The 19,995-nt window shown below is 39.1% G+C and overlaps 1 protein-coding gene across 7 annotated transcripts in view; it reads right to left on the bottom strand.

Annotated features, from left to right (window-relative positions):
- ZNF462 (zinc finger protein 462) overlaps positions 1-19,995 on the bottom strand; it is a 146,800-nt gene that overhangs the window by 72,893 nt on the left and 53,912 nt on the right. For all 7 annotated transcript variants that reach the window (XM_063294930.1, XM_063294929.1, XM_063294924.1 and 4 more), the window contains exons 2-3: positions 7,598-7,847; positions 1,303-6,728 (exon numbers count right to left, since the gene is read on the bottom strand). In XM_063294930.1, the coding sequence (XP_063151000.1) occupies positions 1,303-6,728; positions 7,598-7,814 (5,643 nt within the window). In that variant the 5' untranslated portion in view covers positions 7,815-7,847. The remainder of the gene's footprint in view (positions 1-1,302; positions 6,729-7,597; positions 7,848-19,995) is intronic.

Raw genomic sequence — 19,995 nt, 5'->3', positions numbered from 1 at the left:
TTGTCTGCTCTTGGGGGCGCAACTCTAGGAGTTAAGTTTGTGAGCACACGTAAGCACTAACAGGTTTGACAAAGAATTCATTAGGATTTTTTATAAAATTACCTACAGAAGTCTCCCCCAATCTGGTGCCCTCTTTATCTGCTGGAATAGAGTTCCCAACATTTAATTGTCAACCAGCTTGACCAATGGTAGTACCAGATTCTGACTACTTTAAAAAAATGCACGATTTTCAAAATAAGGTGGGTCTTTTGCACTTGAAGGTAGAGCGTTAATTACTTAGCTAATAGTACGTGAAGCACCTCGTCTCCACTGCAAAATCACATATCAGATCAATCCTAGATATACAGATATATGACTAAATTTGCTGTAAAAGTGATAAATGCAGAATCATCCTAATCAAAGGTAATCTCTCAAGAATCTGTGGCCATGAAGTTTTGCTTAACTTCCCCGTTTTGATCATTCTAATCCTTCTTCCAGAATGCTGAATCATCATTATACATTGCATTTCTGCTACCTGCCACATTCCTATTTCTTCTCCCCAAAAGATTCAGTGTTTTGATCCCTATCAATTTGACAATCAGCTTCAAGACTTTATTATACTGGGATTCTACTTGAAAATTATTCTCTTGCAAAACAGAATGTAGCATCCCATCAGTAGCTCTTGACCCAATGGGATGCATTTATCATTTCCCTTTTCTCTCTAGCACCAACATGGTGAACAATCTCCAAGTGTATGACAGTATGCCATTAAAATCAAGTTTTATTCCACATGACATTCACTCTTAATTGACTACTTCCAAAAAAGGCATGTTGTTCCAAGCATATCATCAAGCAAACTAAGGAGTTAATATGCAGTTCATTTAAAAAGATTGGTTTAAATCCACAGATGCAAAGTATTTTGCATTAGACTTTCTTCTCAACTATTTCCTTGCTTTCTCAATATTTTAGTCAAAAACAAAAAATATGTATTTGCCATGGAGGCAGAGGAACAGGCAGGAAGAGCAATGATTTTCTTATTCAGAGAGAAATTAACTTTGAAATGAAAAGTTAGGAAAGGAGGAAATGAAAGAGCATGCCAGGAGTCTAGAGGAGGAAAGAAATGAAACAAGGATGCAATAATTACTGGGCACAGAACTTACTGGCACAACCCAGTGACTGTGGAGCCTGTAGCTCTTCAGTCACCAAAGGAAATGGGTGGTAATAAGAAATAAGTAATCTTGGGGAAGTGGGGAGGGAGGAGGAGGAGGAGGAGGAGGAGGAGAAACATAAAATAGAAAATGCAATGTAGTATCAGACCCTTACCCTCTCTGGTTTGAAATCTACAAAAGCACCATCTGCATATTTTTGCTTGCTCAGAAGCTGCTTCCTCCTCTCTTGACGTTTGGCACGTTTCTGGAATTCCTCATTGTGGCCACTCAAGTGCGTGGTCAGCTCCGCCATGCTATGCAGCTTACTGTCACAGTGTCTACACTGGAAACGGGCCCCACTTCCCAGGATGGTAAAATCCCTCTTCAGATCCTTGCTATGGTGGTCAGTGTAATGCATACACAGCAGTTCCGCTGTGCTGAAGGAGAGCTTAAAGCACTTGACGCACCGGAAAGGAAGCCATTCCATTTCTGGAGCCTCCACCTCCAATTCAGGCTTCTCAAAATCGTTCCTCTCTTCTGATGGAGGTGGGTGCTTTTCATACTCATCTGCGTACACAGCAGTGAAGTAACCCCCCAGCTTGCTGGCATGCTGTTTCTTAGGGAATACTCCAGGATGGCGTTTCATGTAATGAGAGACAATGCCTTTTTTGCTGAAGGATTGGAAGGAGCAGAGGGAGCACTTCTTCTTCTCCACTGCCCTTCTCAGCTCCTCACTAAGCTGAGGAGAGTCCTCCTTAGGGGGTGAGGGAATGATCACTTTGTTGGGTTTGTCACTTATAGTCCTTGAGGCTGCTAAGCAATGCGTATAGTAAGCATCAATGTCATGCCGCTTCTGATAATGTGCGGCTAGACCTTTACGAATAGGGTTTGTGTAGGAACACAGGGCACATTTAAACAGGTTGTTCTTGCCTTCTGGCTGTGCCCGAACATTGTTGTGTTTTATTCGATAGTGCCTGGCTATCCCTTTCCGGGTAGAGCAAAAATACTTACAAAGCTGGCACCGGAATACAGTATGAGAAACCAAATGGGAACTGGAGAAGTGGGAAGATGGTATTGAATCGTCTCCAAGGATCTCTTCTGGAGCAATGTCTGGTGAGGGCTTAATTTCAGCGAGAACTTCAGGTTCCATTGAGGCAGGGAATTTTGGAGGAGACTGTGCAAATACATCAAATTCAGGCTGATTATGGTATTTCTCGTAATGAATTTTGAGCTTCTCCAAAGTGCCATGTGTGTAGGGGCACAATTTACACCTGTAAGCACCATACCCTTGCTTGAAAATTCTGCTGGTCTCCTCCACGTCATTCTGGTTCATATCAGCAGGTTGCTCCACATCATGCACAAAATCTTCTGCCGTGACCTTCACCGAAGGATGTCTTTTCTGATAATGTGTAAGAACACCATGAATGCGTGTATTAATGTAAGGACAATGCCTACATTTGTACACAGCTCCTGGATTAATATCTATGTCTTGTGCAAAATCTGCAGCTTTAACTTTCATCCCAGGATGCTTTTTTCCATAATGGGTTAGAAGTCCATGCAAATTGTTGTATTCAGACTGGCACACTGTACACTGATATGGTGTGGAGGATATTGCAGGGTTGACAGAGGTGAGCTGAAGAGCTTTATCTTGGGAAAGGCTTGCCTCTTCTGCATATTCTGTATCCTGGTCCCCCTGTGGCACTGCTATCTGGTCCTCCGAAATTATTCTGGCACCAATGTCATTGGATGCTGGATTAGCTTTATCAGCAGCATCTTTCTCCTTGATAATATCTAGTAATACAGATTCATCTCCGTTCATGGCCCAAGGATGGAATGCTTGGTAGTGATTAGTGATATCCCAAATGGAAGAGGCTTCAAAAATACAGTCTCTGCATTTATATGTTTTCATTTCTGATGGTATTAGTAAGGCTGGAGGTGAAGGATCTGGCCCTGCCCAGAGTTTTGTTGCCATGTATGTGTAATCGACGTAATGCTCAGGATGTCGCCTTTGGTAATGTACAAGCAGGCCACTGGGTTCTGCATGAGAATAGATACACCATTCACAGTGATATCCAGCTTCTATTAAGCCATCCAAAAATGCCCATCTCAAAATAGATGTGACAGTGGCCTTCAAGCTTGGGTGGTCCTTTTTAATGTGCTTCCGCAGTGCGTAGAAATAAGGAGATGTATAAGAACACTGCCTGCATTTGAGAGCTCTCAACTTAGCCTTTTCTCGCTCAGAACCAGAAGTAGGAGTTTGTAGGCCAGCAGGGGAATTTTTCTGGCCGCGATCACAGAGGCTCCTGATTGTGGCTGTGTGCTGCCTAATCACATCCGCATTGGCTTTGAAATCACGATGCTTCTTTTGGTAATGGATAAGAACACCTTTTACAGTCCGGTTTCCATAATCACAGTGCTGGCAGAAGAACATCTCATTCTCTGATGGAACTACAGCACTATCAGAGCTGTCCCTATTCAGCTGCTGCATAGAAACTGTAGGTCTGTGAACACCAGGAGGCACCTCTCCAGCTCTCATCATTGCTGCAGTGGGCGGTGCCTGCCGAATGTATTTTGCAGTCACTTTTATCTCTGGATGCCTTTTCTGGTAATGTACTAGCACTCCAACCACTGACCGGTTGCTGTAAGAGCAATGTTTGCAGTAGTAAAGCTCTGTGGTAAGGTCTGGAGGTGGTGGTGGTGGCAGCTGTGACATTTTAGGAGAAACAGGTGATCCTAGTTCATAAGCCATCTGAGCCAGGGCAGAGCCCCTCTCTACTGATACTACACGCATAGTTTTTTGAATCCTAAAATACGAAGCCTTCTCGTCAGGATGTTTTTTCTGGTAATGCACTAAGACAGAATGCATGTTGGGACTTGCAAATGAACAGACATCACAGTCATAAACTACAACACTGTTGACTGCTGACTCTTTCTGGCTTTCCGATTCTGGGCTATTGCCCTTTGAAGAATTTTTGTTAAAAGCAGCAGATATGCCACAAGTCCCACGTGCAACTGGGGTTGAAGTGGTCAGATTTTTTGGAGCAGAGTTCAGTATCTCTCTCAGTGTTTGTGATTCTGAGCTTAATCCTTCTTGTTGCTCAACTACATAGCTTGAGAATATCATTGCGTTGTTAATTTTAACTGTTGGATGCATTCTTTGGTAGTGTGGCATTAGACTCCTAACATTTGGGCTAGTGTAAGAGCAGAAGCGACAGCGATAGATCAAATCAGAATGATCAAAATTTAATACATTCATGGCTTCAGGGTGATGCTCACCATAATGCTGTTGCAGGTCTTCAAAGTTTGTATAATCAATGTAACACTCAAGACACCGATACACTGCACTGTGATCGTTGGGATCAAGAATATACCTAAAGCTGAATTTAATGTAGGGATGCATCCGTTGGTAGTGAGTGCTAACACTCCTGGCAGATTTGTTGCTGAAGTCACAGTGTTTACAATAGTAAAGCCTTCCAGAATCACCATAATCTGAAGTCTCATTGTTTTGATCAGATCCGTATATACTTGACTGGCTGCCCAGAACAGATGAATTCAGTCCTTGATCCTTCAAACCCACTGAAGAACAATAATATTCCTCCTCATCCTCAGATATAGTTAGTTCAATTTCTGCCCCATTGGTGGAATTGTAATCATGGGGGATATTCCTGTAGTTGGGCTCTTTCTGAGATTCACCTGTGTCTCTTCCCCACATTTGTTGGGAAGTGAATGTTGCCATTTCCATCAGTGGTTCTGCTTGTTCTTCTTCCTTGTCCAGTTCTACTTCTATTTCCACTTCATTGTCATCCTCTTCCTCTTCATCATCCTCTACATTAATGACTGCATCTTCTTGTTGCTTGTTCTGATTGATTTTGCTTTGCAAATTACTGGCAATTTCATCAATTCTGGTTCTTTTCTTCACTGGGGAGAGATCTAGGGGAAAGTCACTGGACATCTTTCTAGAGGCTTTTGCTACAAAGTTGTTTTTAGAAGACAACCCAAGAATTGAGGTCTGGCTTTTCTTCACAGTGCTGGGAGAAGCATGAGCATCAGGCTCACTGTCTTGCAGGGTATTTGCTGATGGGCCCTCATATTTTGGCAAGTTATCACAAAATGAGTGCTTGTGTTGCTGATGAACCCGAAGACCTTTCAAAGTAGTTGTAGAATAATTGCACATGGTACATTTATACGGATGCTGCGAATTGGACTGTGGAGATTGCTGCTGCTGCTGCATGGAATCCATCATTCCCCCAGACTTCCTGCCGTTTATATTTCCCCCTTCATAGGATACTGTACTTTCATTTAAAGAAGAAGCTATGCTTTCAGTTTGGGAATTCACTGCATCCCAATCTGATGCTGCACCAGTATGACATTGCTTATGAGCACCAAGTTTAAAAGAGCTCTTACAAGTGAAAGGACATTCGTCACATTTGTACACTGCTGTCTTTCCAGACAGATGGATGTTTTCAATGTGGCGAGAAATGCTCCGTCGATGCATGGTAAGGAAAGGGCAGAAAGGACACTGGAACCTATTCATAAACCTTCTAAATGGGATCCCCTTTGTTTCCAGTAACTTGTGGCCCTCAGATCCCATCAGCTGCTCTGCAGTTAGTCCTGAGCTTTGGTGATCCATAGAGTTCAACCCATTCTCACTGTCTAGTTCATTGAGCTCATCATCAGAACTGGAGTCATTCAGCATACTGTTTGTATCCATATCAGTAGAATTTGCCATGTCGCCAACTCCATAACGAGATCTGTCAGACAAATTAACAATGCCTGAGTTGTGAGGTGCCTTATGCTTCATTTGAGGGTAGGAAACAGAAGAAAATGTTGAAGATGTGTTGGACCTGATAAGAGAATTGTTTACTGAACTTCTGTAGTTTGGGATATTTGCATTAGGCATCTCTCGCCCAGAAGCATTCATGGGTATATAGTTAGAGTTTGGGGGCGGACTTGGGGGACCCTTGTTTATTACATCTGACATATTGGTCCCATCCTGTTGCTGCCTCAGGCTGGACAGTATTTTCACCATGCTTCGATGCTTCTTCATCATATGATCACACCAACGTTCCCTTCGGGGTGTCTGGTAACTACACCATTCACAGCAGAAGTTGCCTCTTGATTTGGTTAAAGGCTTGACCATAGACTCCAAAATGCTACGCTCAACAACTTCAGCGGGAAGCTCCTTGCATGAATCCTGCACAGATGTAGATGTTGATTCAGATATACCAGCTGAAGAAGCAGGAGGGGTAGAGCTCTCCTTCAGGCTGTTTTTGTGGTACATCTTCTGATGTTTTATAATCCGTGCACGTCTTGGTGATTTGTAGGTGCAGAACTGGCAAGAAAATACCTTCCCAAAGCCCTCATGCATCATGATGTTGTAATTTAAGGAACCAGCACTTGCAGATCCAGTTGGGGGGCCTCCAGCTTGAGCCCCATGGACTTTCCGGGTATGTTCTATGAGAAGGTTTTTGGACCGGAAATAACGCACACAGAATTTACACTGGAAAAACTTGTTTGCTGATTTGGAGAGCATATGTTGGCCATAATAACTCTGGCTATGGCTATAGTAATTGCCAGTCCCCAGCTGAGCCGCATTTTGTCCTAAAAAGAAAAGGAATAGCAAATGTTATCTGTGAAAAGTAGTATTCTTACTACAGTGCCTGGTTTTTGTTTTGTTTTCTTCCCCCTTCAAAGCTGCATTTCTTCCCAAGGTACTTGGTTCATAAATACTGGATAGGATCTCAAAAGGAAAAAGACTTATCCTTTACAACTGTCTTCTAGGGAAATTTAGTAATAAAAGCACAACTAAAATTGAGATGTAAATATTAATTCACACACACAAATACACATACATTTTAAATGTTACTTATCATTTGCTGGATTCATATATACTACTTGTAAATAATTTAACCACCCCCACTCCCAACCACTAGTTAACAAGTAACAATGGGATAAAATTCCAGTACAATTTACGCATACACACCACCTCACACACTTCAAGTATTGTTAGCAACAAAAGGCTGCTATCAACCACATAAACTATTAAAGCAGTTCTGTACAATACTTGTCTTGAAATTCATATATACTATTAGGTTCATGTATAAATAGCTTTCTAGACGTTTGTTGTAAATTCTGAATGTAACCAAAGAAAAAATGTCCTGCAAGTGGATCAAACGCAGCACTGGGGGTAAATCCATCTTATGTGGCTATTTTGTCCCCTTTTCAAACCAAAACATGATGAGCAAATGACAGCTTCCTTGATGAATACTTCTTGGCATCTACATCCTCAGCAGCAGTGGATAGTTATTTCCTGTTGAATACAGTATGTGTAACACAGGTGGTGGTTATCCTGCAAAGCAATTCCTGTTACTTAGATCTGTCATAAGATTCAGATATGGCGAATAGGATGGTAATGTGAGAATGCTGTAATGGGATAACTTCTCAGAATTATGTTCCAAATAGAAAGTTACCTGCCATCCCATCTGCCACTGCAAATTCATCTTTTACCAAAGAATACTCCACCTCAGCCTGGTCACTGTTCATGGAACTGAATCTTGATGGACTAGGAGTTTCTTCAGCTACGTCTGTGGGCTGCAGAAACGCAGTATGAACATCCTGGATGTGAGCTTTAAGATCTTCATAGGAAGGTGCTCGAAAATCACAGCCATCACACTGTAGCACCTCCATGATCCTTGTTGCTAAGTTTTACATTAGGAAAACCTGAAAAGATGAGGAAAAAACGTATTATCTAAGAATCCTTTGTTAATGGGAAAAATCACTACCATATGACATGTTGGTTCACAAAACTGTTATGGCAGCAGATTCAGTATTGAGCAAATATAGGAAAAGAAATATTCTCCAAGTGCAAAAAGTACAGCGAACCACAGCAGTAACATTTTTTTACAAAAATCTCAGACCTAACACACTTGATAGATCCAAATATGTGACCCATAGTTACTTTATGCACAAGTCTTGCCCAATTGCCTTTTCTATTCTCACTTTACCTGCTCATCAATCCATTTCCGAAGAACAAGGAAGCATATGTTGGAAAGCTGTCAACAATAAAATGCATGGGAACTATTGTTGAAAATGTTTTAAATGGACAAAGATTATTTACTTAAGACATTTTATCCCATGCTTCCTCCAAGCTTACGTGGCACACATGTTATATCTTATCCAACTTCAACCTTCTTAACAATCCTGTGGGTTAGGCTGACAACCTGCAACTTGCTTAAGTTCAACTGAGTTGAGTTTAAGTTGGTGTAGCCACCTGCTCTCCCACTTTGAGCCCAAACTTCTACCCAAAAACCCATTAAATTATTTCCCCTTTCCAAGCTTACCACATTTGATATTACTGGCTATTACTGAATGCCTTTTTATGTAACCTGTCCCACCTCTGGGGATTTCCAAATGTGTAGGACCACAATTGTGAAATTCCAAGTCAGTAAGCTGAATGAAAATGATAGCCCAACAGCATCTAGCCCTCCTTTCATAATAGAAGAGGAATTTCAGCAAGATAAAAAAATATATACACTGATATATTTCTCCCAGTGTTTCAGATCTCATGATTCTAAGTATGCAGTTGAATACCTGGTAAATTCTATAGTTTCTATACTTCTGAGAAATTATCACTGAATAAGTTGAAAACATGTAACAGACTAGGACAATAAGCCTACTTCTTTTCAAACAGTAATTGTATGCTAGCATTGCACTGATCCAGCAGCAGCTATTACCTTAATTAATGAGCTGCTTATTTTAAAGTCTCCTCACACAATTCAGGTCATATTCAGTCTAGGAGCTACACCAGACCAAGAGATGGAACAGCAGCCCAAGTGTGCCCTGAGAAAAATTCCATCTTCTCATTGTCATGTAATATGAGGTTATGCTTATCAAACGTTCAGAGCTGAACAGTTTCCCACCAGTATTACAATATTACAAAGAAAAAGCAGTGCTACCAGGATCCTGCATCAGAAGAAAGTTCCTCTTGACAGCATGATTTAAAAAAGAAAGGACATAATGAGCACAAAAGCACATCCATTGCAATATCTTGGTGCCCCAGTCTCCTTCCTCTTTGCACTGAAAGACTGAACATTGGCCCTGCCTTCTTTTCAGCTAACAACGTTAACAACAATCAGGAGTCTCAAATCTTTTATGTACAAGCACCAGACCAGACTGTGTGGAAGAGGTTGCTATCTGCTCTGGATCAAATTACAGCAGTGAACACAGAGGCCCCACCCCACAAGTCTCCTTTCGTACAGTCCATTAGACCTGAAAACAATCTCTCTTCCCCCCACCCCTTTTGCCATGGCACAGCAGACAACTCTTGAATTCAGAATGCTCCAGAGGAAAAAGCAGGAGAGCAAATAATGAAACAGATCTTCTCACTGTCCATCTTAACTTCCTCCCCCAGCATAGTCTTTTCATCTAAGTCAAACAAGCCACAGCTCTCTGAATGTGTTTATCACACTTTCAAGAGATATGAGCTCCTGCGTCACTGACGCTTTAAGACTCACTAAGCCGTCCTAGTCCTCTGAGCTTTAGGAGGGAGAGAGAGGTAGAGGGGGAGACAGAGAGAGAGAGAGAGAGAGAGAGAGAGAGAGAGAGAGAGAGAGAGAGAGAGAGAGCAGCCATTTTAGCTCAGACAAGTCATGTATTAAGGGAGAGATAGGCTCAGAGCTCCTAGCCTGCACACAACATGGCTTCACTTATCTCAGCCTCATCTCCAGCATCCAATATTCTCCAGCTTCTCCCCTCCTTGCCTTCTCCTGTCCTTTCCAAGACTAGTGTTAGAAACCAGCATTTTAAGCTTTTGCCCTTGAAGGAAAGAACAGATGCCTAAGACTTCAAGGTTGCTATCAAACCAGCCTTTTTCCTCTCCTTTAGTAAAGCCATGGGCAGAATATCTCTGAAGGTCCCTCCATTTCCCAATGTTCCATCAGCAACAGCCTTTGCTTAAGCAAAAGATCTGGCCAGGTGGCCTCACAGTCAAAAGCAAGAAGCAGAAGTGTAACCTTTTTATTATTTTAAAAGAGGATGGATGGAAGAAAGGGAGGCAGACAGAGAACAGGGAGAAAGAAAAGAAGCAAAGGGAGGGGAAAAGCCTTCCACAATATGCGCTTTAGCCTCATGGGAGTCATTCTTCTATCCACAGAAGACATACCATCTGACTCTGCCTGCCAGATTCCAAAGTCTAATGACCTTTGTTAATCACCAGCCAAGCTGTCTGCTTAGCAAGCCTTGCCAATAGGCACACCCTTCAACACAAAGGCTGGAGCGATTCCTTTGGAAAGAGGTTCTCTGAAAGCTCCATTGTGTGTGGAAACCAAGAGGAAAGAAAAATGGGCGGGGAATCTCTTCCTTTACATACCGCATGGAGTCTTCCTTTAAGGACCAAAAGGAACCAGAAGCAAAAAAGGAAAGTAAAGGAAAAAGCAGGACTTTCTCTGCTGTTCCTCCTTGTTCAGAAATTTCTCACATTAGCTTAGGAATCAGAAGGAAGGAGAGAAGAAAAATAACAAATGAAACATCTCCCTACAAGGTAAAAAAGCAAGTGAGAATTGTCAGTACCATATGGTTGCATTTTCTTGAAGCTTCTTCTAAAGGATATTAACTCTGGCCTGGCCATGTATAAAACACTCAGACCAAACACTCAACTTGTTCTGTAGCAAAAAAAATGGAAGAGCAATACAATTACCAGCTGTTAACAAGGACAACCGTCCCAGGACAGATCTGGCTGAAATGAGCAGAAGCTGAGCTGAATAAAAGCACACCCAGATTCATAGCAGAGGTTGCCGGCTCGGCTTTCATTCATTTCAATGCAGGTTTTACAGGGGGGGAGGGGAAGTGCTGGAGGACTGCATTGATCAGTGTGCATGCATTTATTTAACAGACCCTTCTCAAATGATCTCTAACTTTAAGACAGTGCCCCTGACTTTAATAACTTTATCAAAATCCAGTAACATTTATGGTCAGTTACATCTGATTGGTCTTCAGTTTCACAATTTCACCAAAATCTGAAGAAACCATTTCCCTATTATTTATTTATTACTTCTGTAACATTTGAGGATATAGTCAAACTCCCCCAAAGGCCTTACATGGTTTAAGTGATCAAAATAGAATGTCTGTATTTTTCTTTGTCTAGGGAAGATAAGAGAGCAGGGAGACCCATCTGTCAGCCAAAGAATGGAGCTTTTCACTGCAGATGTTAATATGCTGTCAAGATGCACGTGAAAGAGAGATATATGGAAACAATATTGGCATGTTTGCCCATAATGACAAAGACAGCAGTAGCATAATGTCCATATGATTACTGATGGATTATGCAATACCAAAATAAAACCAAAACAAAACACTAAGAAAGTTGTTCAAAATCTGGTTGCCAACAAAACATTAAAATTTGGCATCCTGGAGAAAATTATGCAAACATAAAAATAGCATTATTATTATTATTATTATTATATAAACAACTACTTGCTTATTCTTAATGCAATCATTCTAATAATTTAGCACTAGGAAACATTTTGGAGGGATTAGTGTCAAAGAGACATTAAAGAGGTTGGAAAAGAGCTACGTATGGCACTGAAACAACCATGTATGAGAGATGAACATACCACATACATTCTAATCCCATTTAGATGTTCACCTAATGTGAAGAGCTCAAAGTCTAGAGACTGGGGTGGGGCATAAAGCTCAGCTCCCTTATCACTCCAAGTTCCCAAGTGGGAGATCTAACAGGAAATTACATTTGCTTGAATGCAAGTAGAGCTATCACAGCAATTCAGGACCCTCTTTATTTGAATTCCTGACCATATGGAAAGCTATACCTATAATCAAGCAAACACAAGAACCCCTTTCCTTCAGATCTCTCCACGCATTCAGGTAAATACTTCAACAAGGTTTACCTAAATTGCTAATCCCATTTTGTTGGCACTCTAGATCAAAGATGGAAGAATACTGAAATTACTTCCATGTTTAGCAACTTCCTTCTATTTTTAAAAGATTAACATATTTGAATATTGTAATGTTACATAAGAGTTCAGAGATTTAATGGAGGGGAGGGAAAAGAGCCAAAAAGTTTTATTGTCCTGGCCTGACACACTTCTCTGGATCCCAGGTATTTTTTCTTTTAATTACTCAGTATGTGAAGTCTTTCGACCTTCAAAGCACATGTGTCCTTAGTTAACATGACAAGACGCATACATGCATGCTCAGGCATATTAGAATTTATTCTGGAATAATTATACTATATTTAAATAACAGTATGCTGAACATCATTCTAACACCTAGTTCAAGATGGATCTCAAGTTTCATGCAGGAAGATGAGGAAGGGGGGAGGGAACAATCCTTTGTGGGAGAAAAAATGTTATGAATCCTCCAAAGATATACTTGTAGAGAGTTTTGCATTCTCCATACATTTGAGCAAACGTCTCTTAATAGAATCCAGAAGGCCAGTGGTCTAATCTTTTTTCTACACTGGAGAGAGATTACTCTACCCAAAATAAGCATTGAAACAGCAATGTGATTCAACAGCCAACTAATTATAGATCTTACAAAACCTTCAAGAAATAGAACCTGAAATACCATAAGCAGTATCATACAGAGTGCATTCTTTTTTACAATTTCCCTGCTACAGAATTCTTGATTTTAAACCAGGAAACATTAGCAGTACTAATGCAAAGCCTCCTATGGCTACCTTAGAATGCCAGTGAAGTATTCTACATACACAACCTGGGTGTGTCTTTAGGACAAATGTTTTGACACTTAAAAAAAATTGTTAACTCTCATCTCTGCATCATCCATATTAGATCTAGTGCAAACACGGCACTATGTTCTGAAAACTGGCCAATCAGAAGTTAGATTTGCAATGGGCAGCTCCCTTTTTAGTAGGGAATTTCCTCCTCCTCTCTGGTTTCAACTATGTTCTAGTTTGACATGCATAGGCAGCTACCAAATTTGCTCAAAATTATTTGCAAATATTCTCCAATCCAAAGTTTCACTGAAGACTATCACAATGGGAAACAATAGTTAATGCTTAGTGTTAACCCTAATTGTTAGTGTGTGTATAATTCTAGAACGGCTAATCTCAAGTGAAGAATGTGGAGAAGCCTATCTCAGTTTAATTTGAACTATACCACAAATGATAGCCATACTAAACATTAGTTGTACGTTCTCATTACAGACTCACCTTAAGTTCTTCTGGGCATGAAATATTTAGAAGAGATATTCTGACTGATGTATTTATGAAAGTTGATGGAAAATAGCCCTTTGTAGTAGTGCTGAGGCAAGAGAGAGGAAATGGGTGACAGGATGTGACTATTTAGATATAAAAGCAACCAAACTTGGTGCAGTGACCTTGAGCCCAAGAGAAAGTTTTAATATGTGAAGGCCATCTGCCTCTGATAGGTTTAATGTGGTGAAGGACCAGAAGGAAGGAAGGAAGTAGACTGATGCCAAGTCAGTTAAAAAGAGCTTATGAATACTGGAATAAATACCAAGCTGCAATTTGTGGCTTCACGGAGAGGGTTGAAATTTCTTAAGATATATAAATAAGCTCATACTTGAATATCTGGTTACTAAAAAAAGACATCAGAGATATTTGCATGTACACATACAAACACATTCACTCACATGTACCACTTACACCAAACACAAGTTTAACAATCTCCAGCAGACCTCTACAAACACTCTTAAAAAACGAAGAGATCACTCCAACGTTAAGAGATGTTCTCCTTCTGGGTCAACTTGCAAACCGTTCAAGCTCTTAGAGGAAAATTCCAATACCTGCTCTCAGAGAACAGCATTTAGTAGTAGTGATGGGCAAGAGAGATTTCTCAACAGAGCAAAACTTTCGATTTGCATGAAAGGTTGGGAGATCTTCATTGGAGGCCATCAGCCGAGCAAACAGCAGAAGCAAATAAACATGGAAGTCCTTCTTGTTGAAATTATGTTCCAGAATTACTTAACACAATGTGAGCAGTAAGTGCTGGCTCAGATATAATATGGGTGTGAATTATATTTGTGTTGCAAAACAAGGAAGTGGATGCATATGCAAGTGGAAATCTATTCATATAGGTATATATGATTAAAGATGCATGATTATAAACATGGTGGGAGGATGAGATGTGACTCAGTGTTTTATTCCAATACTTCACAAGATGTATTGACTATTAATCCAGATCTTGGGTCCAAAATGAGGAAAAGATTTCTTTTTTATATTTATAAACTGCTTTTCCAAAATAAATCTCTTCCCAAAGAAGATACTGTAATTAAAAAAAGCACAATTCACTAAACTAATAATAATTTTAATGCAATCTATTAGCAATATATTTAAAGAGCAATAAAGACTATCAGAAGCAAGAATAAAATTTGGATGTATTGATGTCTAGTGGCTTGACATCTTGATCTCATCTTTTTTCTCATTACCATTCAAAAATTTTGCATTGTGTTCTATTAATTGCATTATTGTTATTTTTACCTGGCTCCACAACTTTACCATTATCAAACTATATAAAAATCAGTGATTTAAAAAAAAAAATAAACTGTTTTTTTTTAAAAGGTATCGATTATAGTTTAATATCATTTTACAGACCAACAAGTGAAATTAAAATAAATATTTTAATCTTTATCTGCTAAAGAGCTGCAAAGGAGAATGTAGATGAGATAATATTAACAGGCAGTGTGCTTGAAAGAGTAAGATCCCAAAATCTTAACTTAATGGATAGACAGTATATGTGCCTGTCCTCTAGACCGCAATAAAAATAAGGCATTGGGAACAAACAAAAAACCTGATTATGTTCAAAATGATCATAATACAGACTCACTCCTGCCTTCTTACTGGAAGGGCAGGGTTTCTATTCTCCAGTTGTTATTTGAGGACTTGAAACCTCCTTACAAATCATAAAAGGTTGGAACAGCTAGAAATAAACAATGTCACAGTGTTTCTTTTAACTATAAGCAAAATTAAACTTTTTAAAAAATCAAAAAAACCTTTGAGGGATAGGGACAGCACATGAACACTACTTTGCTATCCCCAAATAAGAGAAATCATTATTGACTCAACCATCTACATTATATATTTTCACATTTCAATGATTCCAAAAATCTAAAGCCAATCTAATTTGAAAGTTGTAACCTTCTTTTTCTCCTATTTGCTAATAGTATCCCACTGTTGCTTGCAATCAAGCTAATTAATCTCTACAGCATGCACTGCAGTTGATTTTATAACTCTATGGTGTACAGCAATGTTCCCCAAACCTGCTGCACTCCAGTTATAATAGATTTCCCTAGCTATGACGCCTAGAATGAACTGAGTTATAATCTAACACGTCTGAATGACGCCAGCTTAGGGAAGACTGGTGTGCACAGCATAGAAAGCACTATTTAGCCGATCTGTTGCAGGGAAATTAGCCTTGTGGCTGCAGCGGGTTAATTGGTGAACACTGAAACAACTGGAATGAAATTGGGCTTCAGATCACTCATGGGACAATTCTACTTCAAGTTCAATCACTGCCTTGATTTTTACAGTATTTTTTTTTTTCAGATGAGAAAAATGTAACACAACATGATGCTTCCCTTGAAATCCAACATGTCAGGGTGAAAATTAGATTGATGGTTCTGGACATCATAGTGCATTCCAATAAGAAACTCCAACTTGATTCCCACACCTGTTTTGTAAAGACCCATTGGTAAAGGAGGAATCTCTAATGCTTTGTTTCATCCATGTAAACTTCCAATCCTACATATATGCCTGAAGTAATTCCATCTGAACACAACGGCACTTCAGAGGAGAAATGCAAAGAATTGTGTTGTGCCTAGGCTGCATTTCTTCTTCTTGGCCTTTTGTCATATGGACATCCCATTTTTTGGGTATTCCCCCTGCTTTTATATTTTGTACCTGGATGTAATACCTATTAATTTATTTATAATAAATATAAATAACACACACAAACACATACATATTACTAACTATTTAGATGTACTGATACCTAGGCTTGACATCTTGATCTCATCTTTTTTCTCAATGGTAATGGTTTCTCATTACCATTCAAACATTTTGCATTGTGTTCCATTAATTGCATTATTATTTTTACCTGGCTCCACAGCTTTTCCATTATCAATCTATATAAATATCAATGATTTTTATTTTAAAAAATGAACTGTTTTTAAAAAGGTATGAATTGTAGTTTAATTTTTCACATCAATAAAATACTAAATTGTTGTCAATTAAAAATAATAGCTATAATTAAGTCTCATCAGGGTCATGATATACTTGCTACAAATATGAAAATGAATCAGAAATTACATTCGTGCAGAGCTACCAATATAAATTCCATCTTTCATCTCAATAAACTAATTCTGTCCAGATTAATTGACAGCTCTCAACTTTTGAAAGTTATAGACTTTCAGTTTCCATTTTTCTGACAAAATCAGCTCTGTAAAGACACAGAATAGATGAGTTCATTTTATTCTGTTTTTACATGCTGGTGTTGCTGAGCCAAGTAAGCCATAATGGATAAGACAATAAATGACAGGACAATCAAATGCAGAAGAGGAACAGGCATTCCTAATCTACTCCTGCTGAACTTGAAGCCTGTCACCAATAAGAAGCATTACAAGGTCTTTCCTAAATGAATAAAAATTGTTATCTAAGAATTATGAAACTCCTTCCTTGATGTCATAAAATGCTGAACTGAAATGTCAGTGAACATGCTTCAGTGTTAAGATCTGCACTGTTTTTAAAAAGAAACTATGTAAAGTACTTAAACTAAATTCTTTTCCAGCACATTACAGAACAAAATTTATTATCAGCAAGCTTATTACTGGGGGAAAAAAAGTGCTGGCTAACCTTTTTGGCAGTGTGCCACACATGAAGGCCAAAGTATGAGGTAATTCTACTGTAATGCAATCTATACACAGCCCCACGTTGCATGAGTCAGAAGCAACCAACTGTCATAGAAGGAAAGCAGAGAATGATACTGGCTTAACCAGGCCTATGAGGTCTCATATCCTGCTCTGGGAATGCCACCAAATCCTACAGTGCCTCTTGTTGTATCCATGATGCAAGCTCTACGATGAAGGGTCTAGTGCGTGTTCTTTAGGACAATTCTTTGATATTGGCAATTAGCCTTGATGGCAGTGGGACAGCCTCTGAAGGCCATCTGCTGGGAGACTAGCGGGCTTCTTGTGCCATTGGTTGGCCACTGTGAGAACAGACTGCTGGACTAGATGGGCATTATTTATGCACTTATATTAAGGTAATTAACTCTGCATTGAAAGTAGGGAGTGCATTTTTCCCCATTCCTGCTTTGGGATGCTAGGGCAATTTAGGGCCCTACCTTTGCACACATATGCCCCCTCACAGTCTTGATAGCAGCTAACTCAGTATGTTTAAATATGCAGAACACCAAGAATAATTTCATTATATTATATATTATATAATATATTATATTTTCATTAATAATTATGATGGCAATTTGCTACTAGACAAGCAAACAAACCTCAGTCAAATGCAAAAAGAGTACCTTACAAAACAAATTAGGATACAAAATATTACTAAAGCATTTGTAGTCAGAAATTGAGAATAAATAATATGGCATTAATAAAAATCATTAATGAAACATCTGATTCTAGTTTACCTGAATGGCTTTTTCTTTTAATTCATTTCAGCAAACTTATCAGGGACAATATTATAAGAGATCCACCTACCAACAAAATTTCTGCAGAGAGCAAAGCACCTCGATCATTTCTTTCTTGCTCTGCTGAAGATGTTAAGAATTTGATTTATCAGGTTTAGTTTCCTAAAGGACCAACTTGATGCAACTGATCTAAGCACTCTTATTTATTTGTATTTATCATATTCCTAGCCTGCTTTCCTCCCTCCCGTCCAAAAACTTGAAGTATTGGGCCTAGGACTCATCCCATCTATCCACAGCTATTGGTAGTAATACTCCAACTCTCCTGCAGGGAATTCTGGGAGCAAGCTTCTTATCTGACTCTGGAAACATTACCGTAAGAATGAAAAGTGAAAAAGTGGATAAGGGCTACTATATGTAAGGAAAGAGCAACATATATCAGCTTTTGTTCCAGAACTCTGGGGGAAACCCAGGGCTTAAACACTAGATAGACAAGAAAGTAGAGTTTCATTAAAACTGTTCTTGGTTCCATGTAGGGTCAGGATCGTTCTGATCTGTGGAATATGATAGTGCCCAAATTTCTTCCTTAACAGTGGAACGGTTCTTTTCATTCTATCCCATAGTCAGCTCTCAGCAAATTATAAAACTTTATAAGATTATAGGATTAATTAACAGTAGATCTTATCAGGTATTCCTAAAAGTGCAGAATAGTCTCACATGTATTTCCCTATAAGAAGACAGGCTGCACGTGCACAATCTTGGTGGCCCACTAAATTTAGCAATCTGAACCAACATGGAAGCCCACTGTGAATAAAAAGATGAAAAACCTCAACCTGACATGCAGCTAAATTAATTGAACATAGCAGGATTTCCCTCTACCTCCTCCAATACAACCCTGCCTTCTCAAGAAATGTTTCTCTGACCCTTGATGTGACTAAAAAATAAAAAACCTGTGGTTTTTGACCAAGTTGAACAGCAACAGAAAATAAAGGTTAATACTGGAAACACAAAGAGCCTAAAACAGATTGTTTCAAGGTTAGGTACATATTGCAAAAAGAAGCAAAATCGTTCCCAGCAAAAGGGTAAAAAAATTGAATGGAAACATCTACTTCAGACAGTTTTGAAAGAACTCAGCAGACAGAACCTTTGATCTGGAAATAGGACCTTTCAGTAATGTTGTCTCATCCTCAATACACCACCAACAACAACAACAAATAGAGGAACAAAGGCAGAAAGGATAAACCAAGTTAACTGGAATAGGGACTACCTCAGGGAGAGGAATCTATGTGCTTCCACATGTTGCTTAATTACAACTCCCAGTGTAGCTCACCAATGACCATGATAACTGGAACTATTGGAAGATTTAGTTCAGGAACATCTGGAGGGCTTCCACTTGTTAAGTCCCCCTCTGAACTCACCAGCAGACATTCAGAAACGGAATCCTAGCAAAAATTGTACATCAAGACTACGATCTGGCAGAGAGTGAATCATGACCATTCTTTCTCTGGTGATTGCCCTGTTGGCAACCTGCTTGTTTAGACTTCCTCTAGCCAGGTTACATGGAAAGGACGAAAGATATAGGCAGTGGAAGAGAAAAAAGAGGGATGCACTTTGCTAAATAACAGGGATAGAGAAACAACGAACAAACAAAGGACCCACACTGACCAATCAAAAGAATCTCTGTGATATGGTAGGTGGCATGTTACAAATGGCCAAAAAGAGAGCATTTTCATTTTCTAAGCGATAGGATACTTTCCAGTATTGTGAAAAGTAGAACTTGCTGCAAATATTCTATCAAACCTTACTTATTAAAATATTTAATATATCATTCTTGTTTGTATGTTGATTTTTGGAAGAAAAAAGTGTTTTCTGTTGGATAAGAGGGCGACTCTAATGGTTTTGCCTTTTTCTTTTTAAGTTCAAGTTTGTAAAGCTCTCTCTTCCTTTCAGCAATCCAACAAGACGTATTTTTGTTTTTTACATTTTGATTTCTTCTAGTTCTGCGGGTGTTTTGTTGTTGTTGTGATATAGTTGTGACAATAAAAAATGAGATTTCATGGTGGTTTCCAAAAACATTATTTGTAATTTTTGTATTTGTATGTGTATATATATATATATATATATATATATATATATATATATGATGATTTAACACTCCAGAACATTCCTAAATATATTCCGCCATGAAAATTGCATATGAATAACATTAACATGCAGAAAGTCAATTATCAAGTTCC

Source organism: Candoia aspera, chromosome 2 (genome assembly GCF_035149785.1).
Source record: "Candoia aspera isolate rCanAsp1 chromosome 2, rCanAsp1.hap2, whole genome shotgun sequence".
Classification (NCBI taxonomy): domain Eukaryota; kingdom Metazoa; phylum Chordata; class Lepidosauria; order Squamata; family Boidae; genus Candoia; species Candoia aspera.
This window is presented reverse-complemented; position numbering and strand designations above follow the sequence as displayed.